The sequence below is a fragment of the Pectinophora gossypiella genome, chromosome 19 (genome assembly GCF_024362695.1).
Source record: "Pectinophora gossypiella chromosome 19, ilPecGoss1.1, whole genome shotgun sequence".
NCBI lineage: Eukaryota > Metazoa > Arthropoda > Insecta > Lepidoptera > Gelechiidae > Pectinophora > Pectinophora gossypiella.
This window is the reverse complement of record NC_065422.1, coordinates 7,396,505-7,422,871: the sequence shown is the minus strand read 5'-3', so window position 1 is coordinate 7,422,871 and position 26,367 is coordinate 7,396,505. Positions and strand designations below refer to the sequence as shown.

General features: G+C 38.7%; 4 protein-coding genes across 10 annotated transcripts in view; 2 read left to right on the top strand and 2 right to left on the bottom strand.

Moving 5' to 3' along the window:
* Positions 1–350: 350 nt before the first annotated feature.
* On the bottom strand, positions 351–11,449 carry LOC126375417 (RNA-binding protein 28-like). Its single transcript, XM_050022328.1, has 10 exons — positions 10,967–11,449; positions 8,457–8,588; positions 4,886–5,152; positions 3,916–4,086; positions 3,369–3,552; positions 3,074–3,251; positions 2,512–2,674; positions 1,745–2,015; positions 996–1,095; positions 351–864 (listed from the first exon to the last, which is right to left on the bottom strand). The coding sequence occupies exons 1-10, from the start codon at positions 11,229–11,231 to the stop codon at positions 376–378; spliced, it is 2,220 nt and encodes a 739-aa protein (XP_049878285.1). The 5' UTR covers positions 11,232–11,449; the 3' UTR covers positions 351–375.
* Positions 11,450–11,453: 4 nt separating this feature from the next.
* On the bottom strand, positions 11,454–17,088 carry LOC126375432 (uncharacterized). Of its 6 annotated transcripts, none has more exons than XR_007567585.1 (6): positions 16,971–17,071; positions 14,426–14,550; positions 12,995–13,082; positions 12,573–12,783; positions 12,189–12,403; positions 11,454–11,643 (listed from the first exon to the last, which is right to left on the bottom strand). XR_007567585.1 is itself a non-coding variant. In XM_050022352.1 (4 exons), the coding sequence occupies exons 1-4, from the start codon at positions 14,505–14,507 to the stop codon at positions 11,549–11,551; spliced, it is 480 nt and encodes a 159-aa protein (XP_049878309.1). In that variant the 5' UTR covers positions 14,508–14,544; the 3' UTR covers positions 11,454–11,548. The 6 variants fall into 6 exon arrangements, 2 of the variants coding, with proteins under 2 accessions (XP_049878309.1, XP_049878310.1); XR_007567586.1 differs by having other exon boundaries at positions 12,189–12,358; XR_007567584.1 differs by having other exon boundaries at positions 12,189–12,783.
* Positions 17,089–17,445: 357 nt separating this feature from the next.
* Positions 17,446–19,922, top strand: LOC126375423 (protein arginine methyltransferase NDUFAF7 homolog, mitochondrial). The gene is made up of 6 exons (XM_050022338.1): positions 17,446–17,944; positions 18,080–18,220; positions 18,366–18,485; positions 18,604–18,864; positions 19,000–19,191; positions 19,623–19,922. The coding sequence occupies exons 1-6, from the start codon at positions 17,525–17,527 to the stop codon at positions 19,812–19,814; spliced, it is 1,326 nt and encodes a 441-aa protein (XP_049878295.1). The 5' UTR covers positions 17,446–17,524; the 3' UTR covers positions 19,815–19,922.
* Positions 19,923–20,555: 633 nt separating this feature from the next.
* The window catches only part of LOC126375414 (E3 ubiquitin-protein ligase UBR1), a 47,012-nt gene continuing 41,200 nt past the window's right edge, over positions 20,556–26,367 (top strand). For both annotated transcript variants that reach the window (XM_050022324.1, XM_050022323.1), the window contains exons 1-2: positions 20,556–20,963; positions 22,841–22,954. In XM_050022324.1, the coding sequence (XP_049878281.1) occupies positions 22,866–22,954 (89 nt within the window). In that variant the 5' untranslated portion in view covers positions 20,556–20,963; positions 22,841–22,865. The remainder of the gene's footprint in view (positions 20,964–22,840; positions 22,955–26,367) is intronic.

Genomic DNA, 26,367 nt, shown 5'->3' with positions numbered 1-26,367 from the left:
TCTCCGCTCCAGCGGCTGAGCCAGGTTTACTGAGGTGAGGAAGGGGGTGAGCCCCCTTCTGTCTCACTCCAGTATACCATAGTATGGGCGTCAAACGTCACTCTTCAGTGGGAACACACCCTAAGCTAATACTCAAAACATACCATGTAAGGGTTGAACCACACCTGGCAGCACCTCATCGCACTTTCCTATGCTTCTATCCTTTTCTGTTACCCAGAACCGTCATTTGCTAGAGCGAGAAAGAGCGACTTTATTTATTTATAGATATATTCTTTATCACTAGCAAAACTATCACGAGTATACAGTCATAGGTGGTCTTAGGTTACGAAATTCAAATAATAAGCCAAAAATAATTATGTATTATTTAATTCCAATTTAAAATACACTTTTATCCTTAAATCTCCTCTTATTATTTGATTTCGTTTTTGTTTTATTAATCTTTTGTTTCGGCAATTTTATCCTTTCTTTAGCGGCCATTTTGAATCTCATACTTCTCTGACTCTTCTTTTTCTCTAGCTTAACGTTTTGTCTATGGACAGCCGCTTGAGTTCGTAGTTTGTGGTTACTTCTCATTTTGTGCTGTGACCCTTGTTTTGCCGTCAATCCTGTGTATTCTCCTGCCTCCTCATCAACATTTGGTCTCACAAATTTCCCAGCGTTTGCTTTATTATTTTCAAATCTTCCTTTCTTAACATAACTCTCGTCTGGAGGCATGTTCATTTTCCGTTTTCTATTTTTCTTGTTGTTTGTTTCGCTGTTTTCTGTCTTATTAGCTAGAGGGTTGTTTGCTATAGACTTTTCTAAGCGCTTCTTTCTGGCATTTAGTGCTGTTCGGTCTTCAATTGAGAAGGACACTATAGGCCTCTGTAAATATAAACGGAAAGGGTTAGTCTCAGGTAGTCTTGATTTTATTGCAATTGTTAACACAAAAAGGCCAGGACACAAAGCAGTAAGCTTTCTTTTTAACAAAACAAACATCTGTAGGGAATACTTACATTATTTTTGTCAAATATATCCGGATTATTGTTCAGTTTTCTGAGACATGCCAGCGCGTCCTCATGTCTCATGAACATTACAAAGCCGTAACCTTTCGACCTGAAAATTATTTAAAAATATTACGCTTAAAACATGACATTTCATCACAAAATAGTTTACACATGTTGTCTGTGGTTTCCACCGTAAGCCCGTGTTGCTCTATGGTAAGTAAGATACTTTCGATCAGGAAACAGCATTATACATTTCCGTCAAACGGAAATGGACCAAGATGCCTATTTCAGTCAATCGGATTATTCATTCATTCACTCATTCATTATACAATTTAACAGCTGTCAATCTTCCATCCCCTTCCTTTTCGGTAGATATGAAAAGGACAGGTATAATTGAAAATAAAATTAGGAGGCGTATGCAGGAATCAAGGCCACTATCTTACGAACACGATTCTGTCCCGATTGGGGTAGTCAGGAGTACAAACAAAGAGCAAAAGTGCAGTCACTGAGCCCAGCGAATTATTTGTAAACAGTGGTGAAATTATGAAACATTAGTTGTCATAATTATAAAATTTATGTTTTTGTAGGTGTTTTTGGTCTATTACAGAAACGACATGTACCCAGGTCTTAAGTGCAACCAGTTAATTTATTACTTGCAAGAAACTTATTGGACTTTCGCACCTTATCGTACATCCGTCGCCGAACTTTCTGTCACTATCTTCAGTCTTCGTTATGGTATAAAGTCGTGAGGTACTTACGTATGCCTACCATCTTTCCCCGTGGGAGCCCGTAGATCTCTCATGACCCGCGCTTCGGTAATCACTGCTTTGCGACCGACAGTATCCACACATAGTTTCCTTAACTTCGCGTCGTCGTAATGCGCAGGCAAATTGGACACCACTATGCGATACCTCGACACAAATCTGTTCAGGTTCTTGAGCATTTGTGTCTTGCTGCGTTCCAGAGCTAGACGTTTGGACATGTCCGATGCGGATACCCCCACCGCTGCTTTAGTGCCGGCGACGATTACTGGAATTTACGAATACAAATCTCTTAATTAGCTGCAGATGAAGATGGTCAGAGAGTAAATCCTTTTAAGCATTAACATTTTTGGTCATAAAATCAAACAAAAACATTTCTGGGGGGTTAAAAAGGCCACATTGAAAAAATTCATCTAAACATTTGCGCATATAAAAGTAAGTGTGCAATGTCAACATATATCAAATTTTAATAACAATATTGCTTTCTGATGAATCCTTTCAATGTGGCTATTTTAACCTCAAATACGTTGAGGTGCCTAAACTTTTGAAATTATTTTGTGGTATTGCTGTGACTCATGATCCCGATGCCGACCCCGCTGGTGTGGTCGCATTCCCTCTTTTAGCAGTTATTGCTATCCCACTAGAGTCGATTGATTCAGCCATGTTGTCTTTAAGTTATGAAGACTTGCTGATAAACTGTCTGATAACTGGATTTCTACTTGCCAGATAAGTTCTGGATAGTCGAATTAAAAAAAGCAACATACCTCCTTCTTTGACTAGATACAAGTTCCTATTATCTTTTGCCTCTTTCTTTTTGTCTTGCTGGAGATTTTCTCTCTTCAATGCCGGCTTCACAAGCATAATCTGACCTTCGAGTCTCAGCTGATCAGCTGGCAATTGCAAAAACTTATCGGCGTCTTCTTTGCTCTGTGAAATATATTTTATTTATTAACAGAAGAATTACTGTGTTAGGGTCAATGGGTCAGCTAAGCAAAGCTGGGCCTTCATGCGGCTTGAAAACTCGCTAAGATGTTGGCTACCAGATCAAACGCCGCCAATCCGAAGTAAAGCATAAGGTTGAGTACTTCCAATATCTTCTCCAGTTGAGGGGAGGCCTGTGCCCAGCAGTGAGACACTCATAGGCTGTTTGTGTTAGCATTCTACAATCTTTTTACAAAGGAAGACCAGAGGCCTAATCATGTCACTATATTAACATAGAAATCCTGTCCTGTGATTGGTTGAAATTGACGACTCCTGTAAATTATTTGATATTTCAACCAATCATAGGATAGGATTCTTGAGTTACACAAACACTGGTTTACTTACAACAAACTTAACAAATCCAGATCCTTTTGAATGTTCGGTCATCTTATCCATACAGACTAGAGCATATTTCACAGGTCCGGTCTTCTCAGCAAACAGCTTGAGCTGGTCATTGTCTACTATAAACGGTATGTTCGTTATGAAAACTGTGCAACCATCCTCGGCGTCGTTTAATTTTATTCTGTGAAAATACAAATTAATGTCAAAGAAATGCACTAATGATTCTTTATTACACAAAAACAACTCATGTAAAAAAATACAAGTGTCCAGCAATCTTACTTGATCTATGACAACTTACCGCTGCCTCTCAGGCTGGGTACTAGTTTCGCTCTGCCTATCTGATTCTTCTTCATCCACATCCTGTTCATCTTCTTCATCATCATTGTCATCATCATCATCTGAATCTTTTTCGTCATCACTGTCCGAATCACTATCTTTTTCTGACTTTACATCCGCTTCGCTGTCGGAGTCTTCTGATTCACCTGTAAACAACACAATGTTGTTGAAAACAACATTCAAATGCTATATTCACAATTTAAACATATGTGCAATATTTACGTACAGATTTATTATACTTTTTGAAAAAAAAAAGACTGAAACACTCGAATTTATGTTCAACAAAACAAGTTAAAAAGGTAAGAATTAAAAACCTTATAATACTAAAATTAAATAAAATACTTTATTATGTAAGGCAGACATTCAATTATATACGCCATATTTCGAATTGTGCAATATAACTGACTGATTACGCTAAGATAATTAAAAAAATATACACAATAAAAGGCATAAGATGTTTTAGATTTTTTTAAATTAAATGATTAGATTATTTTGCAGTTGTCACTCACTTTTAACCTCTGCTTTAAGCTCTTCATTGGAAGTGTTAAATGCAGGTCCATCATCATCATCACTGTCCGATTCTTCTTTTTTAATGTTCTCTTGTAACTCCAGCTGCTGATTTATAGTGTGCTGCATGTATTTGTCTTTAGGCACGGCCCAATCCACTGATATTGGTCGACCTGGAGTATAAATATTACAATTTTTAAATTAGTACTAGGACTCCGTCTTAACCGACGATTGACCTGGAAACAACATATTAAAACAAAAAGAGAACACCTGAATATAAGATTTAAATCTCTACACTGGCTTTTAAAACGTAACAGCAAACTGTCGACTTATAACAAACTTCTCATGGATGTACAATATTCAACTATGGTGAAGTGCCTGCAACTCACACATCTCAATTATACAGAGAATATAAAACACTAGCTTTTGCCCGCGACTTCGTCCGCGTGGCGTGTTATAAAAGAGAGATCTTTGTGTGTATGGGAGTGCATATCAAATTTCAAGCATCTAAGTTATGCAGTTTAGATTTTTTCATACAAATGTTTCTTCCCGCTAACTCCCGTTTCCCTGGGAATTTTGCAATATCCTGTTGCAACTAAGCTTTAAGTTAACTATAAGGTACCTGCATGTCAAATTTCAAGCGTCTAACTTAAGCGGTTTAGATTTTTCATACAAAAGGATTTTCCCGCTAATTCCCGTTTCCGTGGGAATCCCGAGAATTCCTTTCTTAGTGCACCTCTACAGTACCTAAGCTACATCCCTTCCAAATTTCAAGTGCCTACGTTTAGGCTGTGCGTTGATATGTCAGTCAGTCAGTTTCTCCTTTTATATATTTAGATGATCCTGAGAACCATTTGTAACACTCCTTAGTTCATAACAAATGCTGAAGTTCATGACAACCTGAATACAGTGAAGGAAGAAATCAAAAGTTCAGTCCTAAACTACCATATTTTTTGTTTACATAAAACTTACCTATGAACGGCTTCATATTTGTGTTCATCAATGCATTTTTTGCCATAGGAACATTTTTAAACTGTACAAATGCCCCACCCACTAATTTCCCATCAGGTTTCTTCAGCAAATTCACTTCTAATACTTCACCATAAGGTTGAAAATGCTCTTTCAATGTTTCTTCTGTTGCTTTAAAAGACATGTTTCGGATGATCAAGCGAGCTTTACGATTCACTTTTGGTTTGTTTTTGTCTTTTTTTCCTGAATGTGAGTTTTCTGTTTCTCCTTCTGTAAAAAAGAGGATTATTACTAATTATATCATCTATGGTGTTCGGGATATTAACCTCGTAAGCCCTGGGGTCCTCTGAGAAGGACCAAATAATTGTAGTCATAAAGGCCGAAGGTTTTGAAATAGTTTGTTCTAATAATCAACGAAGGTACTTTTAAAAGTACCAAAACTTTGCCTGTCAATTTAATTCAAACCTTTGCGCCGATTGACAAAAAAAGTATTTTGTCTATGAACTAGTTCATTCAATTTCGTGAATAGGTGGCTTTAATAAAAAAGAAATATGTATCACTTGTCGTAATTTGTCATTTTATTGGTAAAGACGGTGCGCACATGGCGACGAGGTAAAAAAAAATCTAGTTAATAATCGAATTTCGTAGTTTTTCATACACATTATTTTCAGAAATCGCAGGTAAGATAATAATCAACAACATGACATAGTTATTTTATCAATTTCGTATCGATATCGTTAGCAATATGAAAGCAAACTTTTTTAGTCCTTTGCAAAGGACTTTAGGTGTCATGTTCGGATATTTTTCAAATAAGTACTTTTTTAAATTGTTATAGGTATGTGATTAAATCATACCGATATAGACTGACTTGCTTACGTGATCTTATGATTATGAAAAAAAAAACTACCGTCTTCATTTTATTTCCTTTTTCCTTCTAATGATGATCTAAACTGACACCATGAATTAATTTCTTTCCTAATAATAAAAGCCTAATGTACTTCCAGAGGGACTAATCACGACTGAAGATATCCCGGTCGTCAGCCTGTACGAGATTAGGATGGCCCTCAAACAACTCAAAAACAACAAAGCGGCAGGAGATGACGGAATCACAGCAGAACTTCTGAGAGCGGGCGGAACGCCAATACTTAAAATCCTCCAAAGGCTCTTCAATTCCGTCATATTTCAGGGCAAAACGCCGAGGGCATGGAGCGGAGGCGAGGTGATCTTGTTCTTCAAGAAAGGTGATAAAGCCCTACTGAAGAACTACAGACCTATCTCGCTTCTGAGCCATGTCTACAAGTTGTTTTCGAGGGTCATTACGAATCGTCTCGCTTGCAGGTTTGACGACTTCCAGCCTCCCGAACAAGCCGGTTTCCGAAAAGGCTTTAGCACCATAGACCACATCCATATGCTGCGGCAGGTTATACAGAAGACCGAAGAGTATAATCTGCCACTTTGCTTGGCGTTTGTGGACTATGAGAAAGCCTTTGATTCGATCGAGACCTGGGCGGTGTTGCAGTCTCTTCAGAGGTGCCAAGTGGACCATAGGTACATCGAAGTGCTAAGGAACCTCTACCAAAATGCCACTATGTCAGTTCGAGTACAGAACCAGAGCTCTAATCCGATCGAACTGCAGCGAGGAGTGAGACAGGGAGATGTCATCTCTCCGAAACTGTTCACTGCTGCATTGGAGGATATTTTTAAGCTTCTGGACTGGAAAGGATTTGGCATCAACATCAACGGCGAGTACCTGACGCACCTTCGATTTGCCGATGATATAGTCCTAATGGCTGAGACCCTGGAAGACCTGAACACCATGCTCGAGCATCTCAGTAACGCATCCCAACGAGTGGGTCTTAGCATGAACATGGCAAAGACAAAAATTATGTCCAACGACCATGTCGCACCCACTCCAGTTCAGGTTGGGAACGTTACACTCGAAGTTGTAGACCAGTACATTTACCTAGGACAAATAATCCAGTTAGGTAAGTCCAACTTCGAGAAAGAGATCTCTCGTCGGATCCAACTCGGATGGGCAGCGTTCGGGAGGCTGCGGAATATCTTCTCGTCCAAAATACCTCAGTGTCTCAAGACGAAAGTCTTTGACCAGTGCGTGTTGCCAGTGATGACCTACGGCAGTGAGACGTGGCCGCTTACTATGGGTCTCGTGAGGAGGCTCGGTGTCGCTCAGCGGGCAATGGAGAGAGCTATGCTCGGTATTTCCCTGCTCGATCGAATCAGAAATGAGGAGATCCGCAGGAGAACTAAAGTCACCGACATAGCTCGAAGAATTGCAAAGCTGAAGTGGCAGTGGGCAGGACACATAGCGAGGAGAACCGATGGCCGATGGGGCGGAAAGGTTCTGGAGTGGCGACCACGTGTCGGACGACGCTCAGTGGGTAGGCCCGCTACAAGGTGGACCGACGATCTGGTGCAGGTCGCGGGAAGCCGCTGGATGCGGGCAGCGCAGGACCGATCGTCGTGGAGATCCTTGGGGGAGGCCTATGCCCAGCAGTGGGCGTCATACGGCTGATGATGATGATGATGTACTTCCAGAGGGACTAATCACAAACTACATCATAAAAACTAAAACTCGTTACTTATTTTATATTTAAATATGTAAGTATATACACATATTTATGATGTACAAATAGGTATGTATGTTAATGAAAAAATACATAACCCTTTATAATAATAATATTTTTCAGATTTTACTAAAAGTAGTGACTTAAACCGGGAGTCCTTCTGGAAGAACTAAAAAAAACGTATTTTTTTCAAAAATGTCATCTATTCATCCTTACATAGGTCTCCACTTAATTTGAACCCGATCGGATAACTCTAACACTTTAAAATTTGTACTTGAAGTGCTCGGCCTTTACGACTACAAAAATTTGGTCCTTTTCAAGGTACCACCGTCGTTTATTACTTCGAAATTGTAATTATGCTTCGGTGTTACGAGGTTAAATATGTTTTCTTGATTTTACAATGATTGGATATTTTTAAAAAGTATTGTTGTGATTTAAATAATATACTGTACAAATAGTCCATAATTTAGAATTCAAATACATCACCAATATCCCATTGGTGATGTCCCATTGGTGTTATTATGGCTTTTTAGCGGGAAACGGGAACGGGACAGTTGCTTTCTTCATTGAATAATCTAAATAATTAATACGAAGTGGTGTTTTGTGGTTAATGATCGCATTAAGTTAGTCGGAAGACATTCGCGAGTGTTATTACATTGGAGTATTCAATAAACAAAGTGTATCTGCCTATTTTCGCTTCGTGCTAGGAAGCCGCTTCATAGCTCAAAAGTTTATGCGGACTTTTGAGTTAATTCGTTTGGGGTTCGGAGTAGGAGTCTACTCCGAGGGTGGGGGCTTAGGTTTCATCATCATCATTCATCACCTTTCACCATTTCATTAATCATCAAGAAAAAAAAATACGTCAGACATGGCTGTATGGGCATAGTTCCCTTGCCTTACCCTTCGGGGAAAACCAAACCAAAAAAAAAAAATGGTGTTATTATTTGAATATAATATTTTAATAATTAAGTACTAACTTATCACCTTACCTTTAACTGTAACTGGCTTAGAATCATCCGATGATATGCTGGTGACTCGTTTTCTCTCATTAATTCCATCATTTTGAGTTCCCTCACTGTATTTGTGTTGAGGAACTGCCCATCCCACTTGCAAAGGGCGACCTGGAATAAAAAAATGTATGCCTTTTAAAAAAAAACCTTTTTTTTATTTAATCTAAGGATAATAATATCACTATCCCATGGGTCAAAATAAGCGAAGATCCCGCTTCCAACTTCCGACCAAAACCTTACTGGAACAGCAACTTGTCAAAAGTTATAGCTGAGAGGCGCCTCGCTTTAGCTAAAGTACGACGTAATCCCATCCCCAATAATTATATATTATACAAGAGAAAACTTGATCAAGCTGACGCATACACCAAAAAGGCACGATTTGAGGGGTGGGCAGAATTTTGTTCAAGCATTGACCACGAAACATCTTCATCAGACATGTGGCGTAAAATGAGGTGGATGAAGGGACAGGGGTCTGGAAATGGTGTAGTCGACCCCTCAAGGGCAGAAGAACTTTTATATTCGCTCACGCCTGATAGCGTCGAGGAACCAATTCCTTCCTTGTCCAGTTCGCATCAATCAGGATCAGTTCTGGATAAAAGCATTACTTTAGCGGAATTAGAAAATAGCTTGAAACATAAAGATACATCTCCAGGGGCAGACAATATCTCCTACTCCATGCTATACCATTTACCATTTATTTTTAGTTTCGATTAGAGCACTCGAAAAGGTAAAATATTTGGGACTATGGCTGGATTCCTCGCTTAGATGGAGCGCTCACATAAAAGAGACCTGTGAAAAATGTTACAAACATCTCAATGTTCTGAAAGTTTTAGCTGGGAGCTGTTGGGGTGTCCATCCCAAGCACTTACGTCGACTGTATATTTCACTGGTAAGAAGTCGCCTTGACTATGGAAGCTTTTTGTATGGAAACTCGGCAGAAACACATCTGAATAAACTAACTTTAGTTCAAAACAGAGCATTGCGAGTTTGTGGCAGTTTTATCCGTAGCACACCCATCCATGTAATGGAGAGCGAGCTATCTATTCCACCCCTGTTTGTCTGACGGTTTTGGCTTGGATGTCGCTATTGGTTGAGAAATGCTTCTTACCCCAATGGTAACATTATTGATCAAGTTGAAAAGCTATCAGATGTTAGACGGCATTGGAATGAAAAAAATATGCCTTTACTTATAAAGGTTAATGATAAACTTAAGGACAAGGAATTGTGTAAGAGCGAGCGGCTGGAGATGTATCTTATGGATGTATGGGTGTCGTATATTGACATAAAATCATGCATAAACCTAGAAATCCGGGGTTTATCTTCAGCCAAACGCAACTACAATAATATGCAATTAAAGTCTATCACTTTGCAAGAGTTAGGTGCTAAATATCACGACCACTACAAACTCTATACAGATGGTTCTAAGGGCAGTAGGGGAGTTGGAGCTGCATTTTACGATCCTCAAATGGATATGTCAGTTTCTCTTAAACTTAATGGCAGTAACATCTCAATCATGCGAGCTGAATTGGTTGCTATCCATGAGGCCCTCGCTTATGCGCAAGAGAGGTCCATAACAAGAGTGGTTGTTTTGACTGACTCCAAAAGTGCCCTACAACATATTGCTCAGTGCGCCTCGGGCTGCCGAGGTGCACAGGTAGCATATGACATCCTTAGGATTGTCCATGACGACCAGAAAGTTGGCTCATCCATTGCATTACAATGGGTACCATCTCATATAGGGTTGAGAGGCAGAATGAAATGGCAGATCGACTTGCCAATGATGGAGTTTGTAGTGGTCGGGATGTGCTATGTAAACCATACGCCTCTGAACTGTTTCGAGATATCAGAACTATTTGTTACCAAAGATGGCAAGACTACTTTATAGAGCGCTCGGCAGACAAAGGCATATGGTATAGATCTATACAAAACCTGCCAAATATCAAGCCTTGGTTTGATGGTGCTGGTTTGTCGAGGGGCACTTTAATTTCGGCATTTAGAGTTCGTTCTGGTCACATGCCACTTAATAAATTTTACTTTTTAATGAGGAAGAGGGACTCGCCCAATTGTACACGCTGTGGGACTGTCGAGGATCTTATGCATTTCTTGGTGGAGTGTGACCGGAACAAACAGATTAGAAGGAAATTATTCCACCAAAATCTACATGGAGGAGAGATTGTGTGCCTCTTGGCAGATCCAGTGTCCGTAGCGGCAAGGCTTGTATATAAATACTGTACTGTGTCTCTTAGGAATAACAATCCCTGAACAGCATGGTGTAGTGCTGTAATGGTATTCTTTTGTATATTGATGATTTGATCATCATTAAATGCTCTAAACTATGAGGCTGGCATAACCACCAAGAGTGGCTCAAGCCTCGACAAAAATTAGATTTAAAAAAAAAAAAAAAATCAGAAACCAATCTAGTGAAGACGGACAACAAATTGCATTCAATGCAGATAAAATTGTTGCATGTCAAAAAAAAATGCACTTACCTAAAAATGGTTTCTTGTTGGTAGCTGCTAGAGCCTTGTTCGCCATCGGTACATGCGTGAAGTGAACAAATCCACATCCCACCAACCTTCCGTCAGGTTTCTTCAGCAATTTTATCTCTTCGACAGTCCCATATTGTGAAAAATATGTTTTTAAATCGCTTTCTGTTGCTTTAAAAGGAACATTTCTTACAACTAACCTGGCGTTTTTATTAACACCCTCTTTGAATTTCGTATTATCTTTCGCTTCATCCTTTTCGCGAACCATGTTTACGTTGTTTTCAAAATCTCACGTGGGTTATGTCGTGGTGTGGTGTAAACTAACCTATATTTTTCTGAATGTAACTATGTTTTATTACTTTATGAAAAGTTGGCAACAATAAATATATTATTTCAGAATCGTTGCAATAACACTGAATAAACGAAAATATTAAATTACTTTGTATTCTAATCAAATTCTAATCGCAAACTGCGATCGAGAATTTCACTTCACTTCACTTCACTTTTTAAAAGTTTATGGCTGCATCGTTTAGAAACGATGATTCTGCCAACGTCAAGGTACCGAAGAAAAAAAATAAAAAAAAGTTAAAAAACAATAAAAAAAAAATAGTCGGTAGGTACATTTAAATTATATTGAAGACTGTTCGGTGGGAAGTCCAATGATGTAGTCCAGAAGTTCCCTAAAAATAAAGACAACACGATTGTTAATTAACTTCACAGACATATAGGTTAGAAACACACGTAGTATAGGCCCGCCACCATTTTTCGTTCGCAAGTTTTTTTTTTTTTTTCGTTTTGGACCAATTATATATACATACTTATACTTATATTACACATGGACTAGCACATACATTAGCATACAATATTTACAATTTAAGATTATTCCGTTTAATAAACGTACAAAGGACATTAATGAAGGGGGTAGAAACTAAAGTTAAGAGAAAGTTGACATTTACAGGTCGGGGAATACAAGGTGGGAGAACATCATACATAGGGACAACTAAATTAGGGCAGGAGAAAAATAGATGATTAACAGTGCCATCCTCATCACCACATTCGCAAACGGAGTGATCTCGGATCCGTAGCTTAGCCAGAAAAACAGGGGAGCACACGTGACCCAGACGGAGACGGATAATCACAGAGGTAACCCACTTATCAAAGTTTCTAAATTTAAAAAACCAAGGTCTAATAGGTATAGAAGGCTGGATAAGTCCGTAAAGTTTACCTTTTGCTTGCTTAGATGTTTGCCAAAGCTCATCCCAAGATTTGAATAGATGTGATTTAGCGAGAGCCCGGATATCTCTGGAGAAAGTCTTGTTGTAGATCTCAGTACCCAAGCGGGCAGCTTCTTTAGCACATAGGTCGGCGTTCTCGTTGCCACGAATACCGCTGTGACTGGGAATCCAAGCCAGGACAATTTCTAGACCACTCTTTTGGCATCTATAAAGAACTTCCTTAGTTTTAAGGGTGAGATAAAAATTTTCTCTAGAGTGAAAAGGCAATTTTACAAGGTCTTGCAAACAGCTAAGGGAATCCGAGAAAATGATTGATCTATTCAATTTGTGAGATTCTACATAGGAGACAGCTTCTAGAAGGGCAATGGACTCACCTGTGAAAATGGAGCAGCTAGCCGGGCATTTATAATTTAGGATGATATTAAATTTAGGGACCCAAACAGCAGCTCCTACGTGACTTGTATCAGATAATTTAGAGGCATCGGTATAGAGTTGAAGCCAATCCTTCCAGTTTTTTTCCACTAAGCTATTAAGCTCCTTATCAGCACCCTGCGAGTTCTTGACTATCCCTAGATTAAGTATTACCTTAGGACAAAAGATTAAACTTTCATAAGGAAATTCAAAAATAGTGGCCTTAGGGGTCTGATGTATTGTAGAAGGGTTGATTTTATTAAAAGACTTGACGAGAGGCGGCAAGTCTTTATGTCTCCAATAATTAGAACTAGCTACCAAACAAAGAGAATTTAGTTTCTTATGAAGGGGATGAGATGATGTTTGTAAGGTGTTGAAATAATACCTATCCGAGAGATACTGTCTACGTAATTGGAGTGGAGGTTCCACACATTCCACTTGGAGCGCATTTGTAGGGGACGACTTCATCGCACCTGCAATAATACGTAAACATTTAGCCTGAATCCTGTCAAGTTTATAAAGAGCAGTTTTGTTGCAGGGCTCGAGGATGAAACTGGCGTAATCAAAATGACTGCGTATAATGGCGTTGTACAAAAGCTTTTGGCTATACGGATGGGAGCCCCAACGGACCCCTGATAAAGACCTAAGCACGTTGATATTTTTTTCGCACTTATTAGCTATGTGTTCAAGATGAGGTAATCCACACATTTTGCTGTCAAGGATTACTCCTAAAAATTTCACTTTATTATAGACGGACACTGGCTGTTCATCAATAACTAGCTCTATAGCTGGGATCACACGCTTGCGGGAGAATACCACAGCGCTGCACTTAGGGACAGAGAGTGAGAGGCCGTGATCGCTTAGCCAGGTGCTTAAATAGTACAGTGCCGAATTAAGGCGAGAACATGCATCCGCAAACGAGGAGGAGCGGGCGTAAAGGGCAATGTCATCTGCGTATTGCAGGATACTACTAAAGCATAGGACAGTTCTATCAAGGTCATAGGTGTAAACATTGAACAGTAGCGGACTAAGAACGGAACCCTGAGGGAGACCTTTCCACAAGGTTCTGAGAGGAGAAAGAGAGCCTTGCACTCTCACCGTGATACTACGAGCCATGTAAAGGTTGCATATGATGTGTACCATCCTCTCCGGGATATTCAGCTGTTGCATTTTTTGCCTGAGTATTGGGAGGAGGACATTGTCATAAGCAGAGGAGATGTCAAGAAAGACACCAATGACATGTTCGTCACAGCTGAAAGCGCTCCTAATGTCAGTAGTCAAGATGCTAAGACTATCCAAAGTGCCCATACCTCTACGAAACCCAAACTGAAACTTAGATAATAATCCCTTGTTCTCCAAAAACCACTCCAAGCGGTTCTTTAAGAGATGCTCCAGAATCTTAGCCAGAGCGGATGAGAGGGCAATAGGTCTGTACGAAGAAGACTTACTAGGATCTTTGCCAGGTTTTAAAATTGGGACAATGATTTGAGTCTTCCAGGAGTCGGGAACAGTCCCTGTTATAAAAACTTCATTAATAATACAAAGAAAGTACATTTTCGCCGACATTGGAGATTTAGAAATAAGAGAATAAGGGATCCCATCCATGCCAGGAGATGTATCTCTAAGGTTATCTAGGGCACAGGAAAGTTCAGGATATGAGAAAGGCTCGTTAAAACTATTATAAGAAGACAAGGAGGAGGAAGAGGAAGGGAAGCAATCCTGGAAAGGAACAGATGGGGGAGCTAGCTTGTCAAAGAAGTCCGGCAGCCAAGTGGACGTGTCATTGGTTGTAGAGTTACTGTCGTCTAACAGATACCTTCTGAATGATTTAATACGTTTCCACACCAAAGAAGCAGGAGACCGGGGAGCAAGAGACTCGCAAAAGTCACGCCATCCATTAACCTTTTTCTTGGAGAGGAATCTCTTGGAGCGAGCAGACGCCTTCTGGAAAGACAGATATTTTTGCATGGAAGATAGATCACCAGCAAAGCTATTCTCAGCCTCATCCCGTTGACGCACGCTTTCCGTACATTCCGCGTCCCACCAAGGAGGCGATGATATTTTGCCTCGTGCTGAGTTTTTCAAAGGGATAGAGCTATCGGCGGATGAAGTGATACACGACGTAAATTCCTCGTAGCAAGTAAGATAGTTAGATGAAGAGATCGGGGAAAGAAACGGGATCTTACCATTAACCAGCTCCGCATACTTTTGCCAATCGGCCCTGTTCAGACGGTATTTCAAGAGAGGAGGAGGGTTCTTAGCCGGAGGGCAAGGGGTAAGAAAGGAAATAATAATCGGGAAATGATCGCTACCGTAGCAATTAGGTAACACCTTCCAGGAAAGGGACAGAACCATGCTAGGCGATACCAAAGACAAATCCACCACGCTAGAGCCACCTAGAGGTGAAACCCTACGCGTCGGGGAGCCATCATTCAGCACGCACAGGTTGATATTGTCCAGGAGATCAAATAAATGAGGAGCCAGGGAGTCACACTTATAAGAGCCCCAAAAAGTGTGGTGGACATTGAAATCGCCAAGAATTATAAATGGTCCAGGGAGAGAAAAGAGGATATTATTCAGTTCCGAAATAAGAGAGGAGTTGGGGTGTGGGAAGTAAACTGAAACAATAGTACAGTTTAAAGCCTTAATTGCTACTACCTGTAGGTCACGATCATGCGGTGGGATGGGGATTTGAGAGAAGGTAATATTTTTATTAACAAGAAGGGCCGAACCAGCATAACCATCATCTCTGTCATCCCGGATACAGGAGTAGCCAGGCATCCTAAAAATGGAGCCCGGCGTCAACCATGTCTCAGAGATGGCACAGACAACCGGCTTGAATTTGTTAATTAATAATATTAATTCAGGTTTTTTGGATCGAATACTTTTACAATTCCATTGAAGGAGACAGTGACCCGCCATTTTTATTTATTAACATTGACATGAATTGCTTCAATAGAGATACGACATTGTTCGGTAAAGAGTCCGAGAACTTAGAAATAATATTAATTAAGGAACAAACCAACAGCTCTATGAGGTTGTCATTGGGAGTAAGGAGAGGAGTAGACTCGGGAGGAGGAGGGAAGGCACAACCATTAGGTTGTGAGGATATGGGAGAACGGGTTATGTCAGAGTGAGCCTGAACATCATAAGACCTACCTAATTCTGGTGGAGGTCGGCGTTCCCGGTATACGGTTTTACGATACGAGGTGGTGGGATTTTGACTCGAGGACGGAGAAGACGGAGAGGGAGGGAAGAAAGCTGGTTGTGAAAGTTTAGGAGGTTGCTGAGAGGCAACTTCGGCAAATGGTCTCCTCACAGTGGAAAACCGGGCGGAGGCTTCTAAGTATGAAATGTTTTCCTCAGACATGACCATCTTGATCGCCTTTTGCCTGGAGTGTTCAGGGCACCTTGGGTCTGTGGCTTTGTGATTACCAGAGCAGAGTAAACAGGTCACATGTTCATCTGGGATATTACAGCTCTCACCAAGATGGGGCTGTGAGCATTTGAAGCAGCGGGCTTTTGATCGGCATTGAGCTTTGATATGGCCAAATCGGCAGCAACCTCTGCATTGGATTGTGGGCAGATGGTAAACATCAACGGGAAGGGAAGTATGGTAGCAATAAACTTTTTGGGGCAATGACTGTCCTAAAAACGTCAGGACGACCGTGTTAGAAGGAATCCAGGTAGCGGATCCATCAATAATTTTCTTGGAGTTTAGACGCCTAGCTTTAATAACTTGGCCACAATTGGAGGGGTACTGAAGACCTGAAACAAGCTCCTCCAGAGTCCAGTCTATTGGTATGTTCCTGACAACTCCCATTCTGGAAACTTGGAATTGTGGGATGGTGGCACATAACTTGTTCTCAGCAAGCAAAGGGTTGGTTACAAAGTTGTTGGCAGCTGAGGAAGAAGCAAATTCAACTGAGACGCGGTTGCGTCCCACAGAGTTTACTCCTCCATTGACTATACCTGGTATGTTATTTCTATGTATAAGTTGGGCAAATTTAAGAACCCTAATAGTAAGTCCCGCTGAAGGATCACTTTCCATCCTGGTGACATGCACAGAGAAGGGCCCCTGGTCAGCATCAGTGTATTTAAGTTTCTCGCCAGCAAATTCCGGAACAGTATAAACGTCCTGAACAGAGGCAGACGGAGATATATTTTTCTTGGGCGTAGGATTACCGATTTCCGATTCCGCATGGCGTTTCATGGATCTCTGAGAACCAGAAAGCTCCCCTTGACTTTGTAAAAAAGTCTGAGGAGTCATCTCTAAGTCAGGTGGAATACCACCTCCTCCCGGAGGAGGATCGTCCCCCATTTTAAGGACAAATACGAAATTACATACACACAACACTTACCACGTAAACACAAATATATACCACCACCTATATAAATACTATAACTGAATAATTTTGTAACAATCAGAGGAATAAACCAAAGATTCAAAACAACTCGGCTGCAACGTGATTTCTAGAGCACGATGACAAGCAGAATCTCGATCGAGAATTTCAATTCATATTTTGACAAAAACGTCACATTGACATTGACAGAAAGTGACTAGAGATGAGTAACGAGTACTTGATTGATGATTGATAATATGATACAGATTTATTAGATGGTCACATAAAGTAACATTAAGTAACATTATTATAGTTTGACGAAAACCCTTATTACACCGTATAAACTAACTTATTACATCCATGATTCTTGCTTGTAAATTGTAAATACTTTCAAACCTTTACCACTACACGATCAATTTTGATTACTGTAACCATAAACATTTTTTTGTTTTTTAACTTTCTGAACGACACAATTAACGTCAGTCCACTCAGCTGTTTGTTGGGTTTGGGCAAGGTTTGGGTGTCACATTTTCAAGTTTAAAAATTACCTCTTTTTCTGAACTATTATAAAAATGAATACTCGAAGTATATTTAATATGCGTAGACTGATACGCCCTGCAATAATATCTAGAAACAAGGGGACATATAAAGTAATTAAGCGCCCGGATCCAAAAACCCTGAAAATGCCGACACCGGGATCGGCTCCTAGTATAATGGACATTATAAAAGAGAAAATTAGATTGAATGGGCCTTTAACTGTTGCTGAATATATGCATATCATTGTTACGAATCCTACAGAGGGATACTACATGAAGAAGGATACAATAGGAGAGGCTGGGGACTTCATAACGTCGCCAGAGATCACACAGCTTTTTGGTGAAATGGTAGCGATTTGGTTCTGTGCAGAGACACAGAAAATGGGACCTGGAAAGCCTCTGCAGATAGTCGAACTCGGCCCAGGGAAGGGAACATTGATGTTGGATATGTTGAGGGTATTATTGTATTTGACAGTTTAATCTGTATCATTGAAATTTTTTCCCGCTTCCATTAATTACTTAGAAGAAGTCACTACTAGGTTTACCTACTTTGCTCCTTGGTTTAATTTTATTTTAAATGTTTAATTTCAGGTCTTACATCGTCTAGGCTACAAACCCAGTGACATCACTATCCATTTTGTGGAGATCTCGGACACCATGAGATTAGTTCAGGCCAACAATCTTTGTATTGCACATAGAGAAACTGATATTGCTATGCCTCATAATTATGAGGTATGATACTAAGTTTATTTTTATATTATTTATTTATAAAGTACAACCACATCACATATGTATATTTAAACATTTTACATTAAGTTGTCACACTCACACTCTCTATCTTTATCTTTCTATTTAATACCTAATTTCTTCGTTATAGGGCGAAACAGCAAGTGGAATCAAAGTATACTGGTATAATGATCTGAAGAAAGTACCAAAAAATTTCTCATGGTATGTTGCACATGAGTTCTTTGATGTCCTGCCAATACATAAGTTTGAGGTACGTAAATATGCAATATTATTATAATGATTTTGTATTTTAGACCAATTTCATAATATAATTTTATATTGATTTTCCAGTAATTTCCAAAGATAATATTATATTTTCATTGTCTTAGAAACGAGAAGAAGGTTGGCGGGAAATCCTTATAGAGTTGGATGAAACCGGAAAACTGAACTACAGAATATCAGCCAATGAGACTGCATCAGTAAAAATGTTAGTCAGACCTCCTCTAGATGCTGGTGACCGAACTGAACTAGAAATCAGTGCAAGGAGTTTAGGTATAGGCAGACAACTGGCAGAGAGGGTCGATCAGGACGGAGGGTTGGCTCTGGTAGCTGATTACGGACATGAAGGTGAAAAAGGAGACACATTTAGGGTGAGTCAATGTGAAATGTTTATTACCTCTATGGAGCAGGTGTATATGCTATACATCTCTGCCTACCCCATCGGGGATATAGGCGTGATGCTATGTTGTAGTCAATATAACATAATATTGTTATACACTTTTCAGGCATTCTACAAGCACCAGGTGGTGGATCCCTTAGAAATGCCAGGGCAATGTGATCTGACGGCCGATGTAGACTTTTCTCAGCTCAGAATAGCCGCTTCAAAAGCTCTAGACCGGGAAAACTACGCTATTGTCGTAGGTCCCGTCAAGCAAAAAGACTTCCTTGAACGAATGCAGGCAGAAGCACGCTTAAAGGTTAGATTAACATTTACTATTTAACAGAGAATATTCAAAAATGTGTACTTCTGATTTAATATATATATTTATATATATTTATTTATTTACTTCGGAAAACAAAGAGTTCCATTGGTGTTAGTAGCACTTAAAGTAGGTTAGTAAAATTAAACTAAAACACAAAACAAATAGGATTCATAATGCGCCTATTGCCACGCGCACGAGATGCCACACAAGCGGACAGTCTGGACTGTGGGCGACCACCTGCAGGATGCTGCTGCCACTGGCGCGCACGCGCTTCAACAAGGACGCACATCGCTTGCGCAGGATTTAAGCCTATAAATATATATATAAATAAAAAAAACTGCAATTTGTCTCATACAAAAATTATTTAAGACAAATCAAAAGTCATTAAATGCATTTTTATCACCAATAATAACATTTATTTCTAGGTTCTCCTAGAGAGTGCAAAAGCAGAGGAGGAGAAAGACAAAATACGAAGTGCTTATGACATGCTCGTGAATCCAAAAAAGATGGGCGATAGATTCAAGTTCATGGCGTTCTATCCTGCTTCAATGGGAGAAATATTAGAAGCCCATCCTCCCCTTGGATTTTCAACTTTTGCCCCTTCCAAACCAGAATGAACGAAGGGATAATGGCGCCTTTAGTATAAAATAGTTGTTGTTTAGGTATTATAATTTGTTTTTATTATATTTGTTTATTGTTATTTCAATAAATTATATAACTACTTATATTATATTATTACTTTGGTTACTTATTCAAAACTTGGCAGTTGTAGACCATTTGTAGTAAGTACGCTGTGACCTAGTCTTCAAAGCGTCGTGTTTTGTTGGCCTACTATTACACCAATCGTTATCGACCTATTTGCACGATCAAAACGAATCAAATTCTAAAAACATTATATTTTACTATATTATTATATTCTGTTTATTGGATTAGTATTTTATACTTTTCATTAGGACGAATACAAAACTAGCCTTAGCTGAGTAGTATTAAAAAAAATGTGTAGTGAGGTGATAGATGGTTATTTGTCAATCACAGGGAATATTGATATAACTCGATATGTACCTACACCGTTTTATCTAATCGTATGGCGTTAATTGGAGTCGTCATTCTCGGAATCGGAGATGTGCGAAAACGCTATAAGTGCTATAAGGTACCGCATATTCTAACGTACACGTAGAAAGAGTATACTGTAACGTAGAGAGAGGAAAACAGTGTCAATCAAAGTATTTGGTGCATGCTGAAAGTCTATCAACATCGGTTTCCATGGCGGACTATCTACCGTCTAATGTCTAATGGTCTCGCGCGTACTAAAAAGACCGATACTGTATTCAAAATGTGTTAAGAATTACCGGTTTTATTACGTCAATCACTACGCAGTCGATCATCTTCCGATGGACACACCGTGTATTTTTGTATTTTCTTACGATAAAAACGACTATATCGCTTTATATTCCTTCTAAACGGAACAAACTCTTTAAAAATTTAGAATTTTGTTTTTCTCAAATCAAAATCTTTGTTTTACTTTTGGTTTCGTGACCTAATCGTGTGGATTCATCACGTTGTGATGAAATGTCAAATATTCTGTGGACTCCTGCCAAAGTTCGGGAAATTTTAGTGTCTGTGAAAATTTGTGATGATATATTGTTAAAAACCGATGGTATTCTACGAAGTTTCACACAATACTAGGTGTTTGCTGCGATTCTGTGGCGTAAAACTGTTATTGACTTTCCGGATGGTTGGATGATTATACACATTTGAAAGTGAAGGTAAGGACGCGAATTTTCTTTTGTTGTTACTTATTTCGCATGCTGGCCGATGTTGTTTTGTGTCTGAATAGTCTGAAACTTGAAGATGATTTCACTTTTCATTGTGCTATAGAAGAAAGTGTCGTACTCATAAAATGGTTTGCGAAATGTGTTAGCTAACTGGCAATATCTGGATTTTATGCAATATTTTATTTTAGTCATAGTTCTGAAACACATCGCCTTTTTAACATTTCAGTGGTTGTTACTTAACACAGTACCATTGCTATATTTATTTCTTTGGCACAAAACAATCTACAAATGTTTGTTTGGCATAAGAATTGCATTGCAAGTGTAATATAAGCCATAAGTAGGAAAAAGTAGAAGTTAGTATTGAAAGACATTTCTTACGATTACAATAATAGGTATTCTATTGCATACAAAGGACAGACAAAAGAATTTATCAATAATAAATACAAAATAACAAGAGGTTTATTTCCATTTCCAAGGTAACTTTGTGCTAATATGTAACATGACTGAGCAATATGAAAATTAAACTAGTCCAACTACACTTCATGATCTAGTGGTTGCAACATCATGCCGACAATCTGGAAGTCCTGGTTTGTTTCCCGTTGTGGACATTTTTGAATTTACTTTGTGAGACGGTCCTTTGTTTGGCTAAGACATTGCAGGCTGAATCACCTGATTGTCAGTAAAAGTATGATGATTCTGTCACATTTAGCCGTTGACCCATGGTTACTAGCCCATACATCCTTCTCAACCTCCACCAACCACCACTGAAGCAATGTGATGATGTGGTATATGTCATGGTATACATCCTATCAGTTGATTGAGAAAAGGCCTATGCCAAGCAGTGGGGTGTATAATATATATAGACTATTTATGTTACGTATCTATACAATACACAATATGACCTTTTTATTGCTTACTATTACTGTATGTTGTAAAATTGTATTGTATCTCATAGACTGCTAGCTGCTGCAATGGACGAAAAATAATTTAGGGCAGAAAGTGTTATGAAAATGCACTTTGGCTTACTCTCATATATCCTCCTAAGGCTGAGGTTTCCAAACACAATAAATAAATTTGCACTTACAACTTTAAATCCTAAGGTGTAGAGATAATTTTGCATGATTCCTGAATAAAGTGCAGGACTTTCAGGACTGGAGTGGCGAGTTCTAATTAGGAGATTTAGTTTGTTTGACAATGTTCCTATTATTTCTAATGACAATTAATGACATAAATGATAATTGTTGTACTTTGGCTGTCTTGTAAACAGATTCTAATAAGAACAGATTCTAGTAAGTGCATTTATTTATTTATTACATGGAAAACAAACTGCATACAAGACAAAATAGACTTAAAAATAGCAACACAGAGCAAATTACAGGTTTTCATCAATATAATCACTATGGACTAAATCACCCACAATTTTCTGACACAAAAATAATTACAATATTACATTCGCTCAAATCATCATGCATCCAGATTTCAAAGAAAAATTACAGAAAAAAGCCCCTATGTATTAATGTGAAAAAAATAAGTGTATTGTCGGTAGACTAAAAGGTAAAAAATCTGCCACTCAGCTGAAGTCCCAGTGACATTGGAGCGGTATAGAATAAATAGTTCCTTACACAACTTATTGAAGCTGCAACCCATAAAAATGAATTTTGACAATAGTTAGTGGAAGTGGATGAAAGAGAGATGAGTGTTGGAAACTGTAATAACCTGGAAGGTACTCTATATTAATAGCTGAGAGAAGTTCCAAATAGTTTATCAAAGAGTAGGCAATGTTTAGGAGAAAAACTAAATCTGCAATTTCCCGTCACATGCTTAATGGTTTGTGTATGTATCATACTGATAAAATATGTGTATTTCAGTGGGAGTAACACAAGATTGGTGACAATGAGCACCCCACCGCCGGTGCAGTTAGAGGTGGAGGTGGGAGATGAGCCCATGGAGGAGGATGCCCAAGATATGCTCCCAGTTGACAGGTACAAATTATTTTCTCATAAAACATGGTACTATAAAGATATTAACATTTAATTGTACACAAAAACGTGTGTGTGTGTCTCAGGGGCCATTGGTGGCTCAATAATAATCCTGACACTAGGGTTGGTGAGGTTGTTACTCCACCTCGCAACCCAAATAATAGAAGATGTACAAAAATAATATTAAAGTTTTCGCCACACTGCTGGCGTGACGGGCGCCAGCACTACGACAAGGCCTTGCAGTGGCTTCTCTCCTGCATTTCAATACAACCACTAGTACCTTCAAATCAACAACAACATGCATAATGGACCATCTTAGAGTCTAAATACGGATATCTGAGCCCACTATCATAACATCACTAACTTCGCATTCACTAGCGCCCCGTGACAGCGGCAATGTAGCGAGTGTTGGAACTCTAAAATATTATATTTTCTCTCTACTATGTGTCTCTTGGAGAGAAAAAGCAGAGCCCTTGGCCCAGCAGTGGGATAAACAACTAAGAAAACTATTCGTTTCATTCGTTTTTTATTCGTTTGAACATGTCCTTACTTATGTCTTTGTACAATATAGAATTATTGATTGATTAATTGAAAACTTCACACAGCACATAATAAATCAAATCAAATATACTAACTTTATTGATAATAACGGGTTCTTACCGCGTTTAAATGGGGATATGAGACTCCCGCGTAAACTTAAAACAATGTATAACTTCACACAGTAATTACATTTAAATGTTATATTAAAAAAAAATCAAAAGTGTTTTATTGCAATTGTACAGTCCAAAAAAAGATGTCATAGTTACATTATAAAAAGAAAAAATACAGTTCTTCTTGCTCAATTACCAGAAACTAATACAATACTTACAAACTTAAACTCAACAAACAAAACTACCAAACACCTTGGCCTAAGGTTGGTGGCAACACCAAATCAAGCATTCAAGTAGACCCAACAGTCAGCTGGGTTGAGTTAATTAGTCTCAACTCCACATTATCTATAAATGAACACAAATTAGGCGTCAAATGTCGATTCGACCCGTGAATACTGCACATAAAGTACAGACATACACACATACATAGACTCAGGCCTGTAATCCCTAATGTAGTAGGCAGAGTCAAAAGTAATCAAACAAAATTAATTATTAATGGGGAGTTTCCAGGCTACGTTTACCAAAAATAATACAAATGGTGTTGTTGTACAGCTTTAACGTGATAATTAAATTACCTATTTTATCATTACTCTGGAGATCCTTGGGGGAGGCCTATGCCCAACAGTGGGCGTCGTACGGCTGATGATGATGATCATTACTTTGGTACATAATTATTCCAAAATACAATATACCTACTATATCTTATACCTACCACCAATGTGTAGGTATAAGATATAGACACAAAACTGTGACTTGCAATAAATTACGATTATGATTAATGCCAGAAGTATATCTAAAAATAATTGTTGTACTACCATTACATATAGAATTATGTTGCTACCTATATTGCTTCTCTTTATTTAGATCAGAATAATAATGGGTGGAAGTTGTAATTGCCTGGGTGTAATAAAAAGGGTCATCTTTTATACCCAAAAACAAAGGTCTCTCTCTCTCTCTCTATTTAAGAGCAGCGCTCTTGTCCCTGGTGTAGTATGGAGTATGAAAAACAAAGGTATAACTCCCGGCAAACTTCTTGAGCATCGAGTGTCGTAGTGGGGGGAAAGTTCGCGCACGTACACTTCCGTGCAAAAAAAATGAACTTTTGATTAATTTCTTAAGTTCATTAAAAAAAACAATTATTATATTATTTAATGATGTAAATAAAACTAAACCTATATTATTATATAGTTTATTAAAACTTATATTATATTATTATACGTATATTTAATAAAAAACTAATCGTCAGGTAAGTATAATATTCCTTCCATGAGGTTGAAACCAGCAATACCAGAGCTAGTGCTAGGTTTTGGATCTGTAGACATAGACCTCGTGCTAAAAACTAATTCTTAAACTTAAACAAATGAGCAATAACAAAAAAAAAACTAACAAAAGAGCAATAACAAAAACGTGACAGTTTCACTGCACGCAAGTGTATTCGGGAGTCAAAGGGACGAAGACAAGAGTGCGCGGGGGAAGTATCGCCTGATCTACCAATACCCGGTCGATGCGGGACTCACCCGCCCCCGCGCCCCGTACCGCACCACCAAAGAGATCTAAAATTCGGTTGTGCGCAGTCAAGGTCGATGCTCAAGAAGTTTGCCGGGACCTATAAAAGATGCATATGTCTGATATCCATGAAATTAAAAGGTTAAACGAAGGAAAATTTGTATGGCGCCATCTATATTGTCTTTGAGGAACGTGGCCTGGAAAGTCCCTGATTGACTACAAACAAACAAATAAATAATAATTAATGTACGTACTTCTTAAGGTATGTTGTATTTTGAGCTTAAGTAGTAATAATAGATAATTTACGTAGGTGGTAGGTAACCTGTATACAAATGTATCGGTCAATAAGTGATAGATAACTCTTATCTTTACTGAAATGTGGCAAAACAATAATAGTTTTATATAAACTTTATGTGTGAGAACAAGTGCAAAATTAAATTGAGGCACCAAAATATACAATTGTGTATATAACACAAGCATATTATTGTATTTATTCAACCAATAATTATATTTTTCTCGCGATATCTGAATAGATGAGTTAAATCATTAAAAAAGTATCAAAAAGTGTCCAAAAGTGCAGTTAAAAATATGTTATGTAAAGAATTGTTGAAAGTGATATTTTGTAGACAAGAAAATGAGGTTGTGCACGAGAGCCCGTCTATAACAACCGAAATTTATACACGGTATGTTGTATTGTTCACCATCTCCCTAGCATTATCTCGTTTTTCACAGAGTCCGTTTACCTAACCTGAACATTTGACAGGTCCGGTTTTTTACAGAAGCGACTGCCTGTCCTACCTTCCAACCCGCGAAGGGAAAACCAGCCCAATACAGGTTAGGTCACATACCTCCGAATGCACATCTCGGGAATGTGGGTTTCCTCATGATGGTTTCCTTCAAAAATTTTAAATTCGACAATGATTGGATTAGGCCTGAGCTGGATTCGAACCTGCAACCTCAAAGTGACAGGCAACCAACTGGGCGTTATGGTATTGTTATTAATGATATTTATTTCATAGTTAGGAATGAAAAAAACATCTTATACATAATATACATACATCCCCTGATTGGCATCTTCTCGAGCCATGCGGTGATAGATTACCAGCTCTTCTTCAATATAGATAGTTCACGTTGAAAACTACACAATAAAGAACTAAGATTTATTTCGAAAAATGAAAAGAAAGTAGGAAATTATTTACTAGCTATTAAAGAACATCGCAGAAATAACGTTAATTTATGCAACTTGTATCATATTGCATT

Bases quoted from the DNA above. Each gene is read 5' to 3' on its own strand.
- LOC126375423 (XM_050022338.1), top strand. From the start codon at position 17,525: ATGAATACTCGAAGTATATTTAATATGCGTAGACTGATACGCCCTGCA. The intron at 18,865-18,999 runs GTGAGTCAATGT...TACACTTTTCAG, and splicing joins AAAAAGGAGACACATTTAGG to GCATTCTACAAGCACCAGGT. The intron at 19,192-19,622 runs GTTAGATTAACA...ATTTATTTCTAG, and splicing joins AGGCAGAAGCACGCTTAAAG to GTTCTCCTAGAGAGTGCAAA.
- LOC126375432 (XM_050022352.1), bottom strand. From the start codon at position 14,507: ATGGATGGCGTGACTTTTGCGAGTCTCTTGCTCCCCGGTCTCCTGCTT. The intron at 12,404-12,994 runs GTATTATTTCAA...AGTTCTTTATAG, and splicing joins AGACAGTATCTCTCGGATAG to ATGCCAAAAGAGTGGTCTAG. The intron at 11,644-12,188 runs GTAAACTTTACG...CTTTATTTTTAG, and splicing joins AACATCTAAGCAAGCAAAAG to GGAACTTCTGGACTACATCA.
- LOC126375417 (XM_050022328.1), bottom strand. From the start codon at position 11,231: ATGGTTCGCGAAAAGGATGAAGCGAAAGATAATACGAAATTCAAAGAG. The intron at 3,553-3,915 runs GTGAGTGACAAC...TGTTGTTTACAG, and splicing joins GCTTAAAGCAGAGGTTAAAA to GTGAATCAGAAGACTCCGAC. The intron at 3,252-3,368 runs GTAAGTTGTCAT...GTATTTTCACAG, and splicing joins ACCCAGCCTGAGAGGCAGCG to AATAAAATTAAACGACGCCG.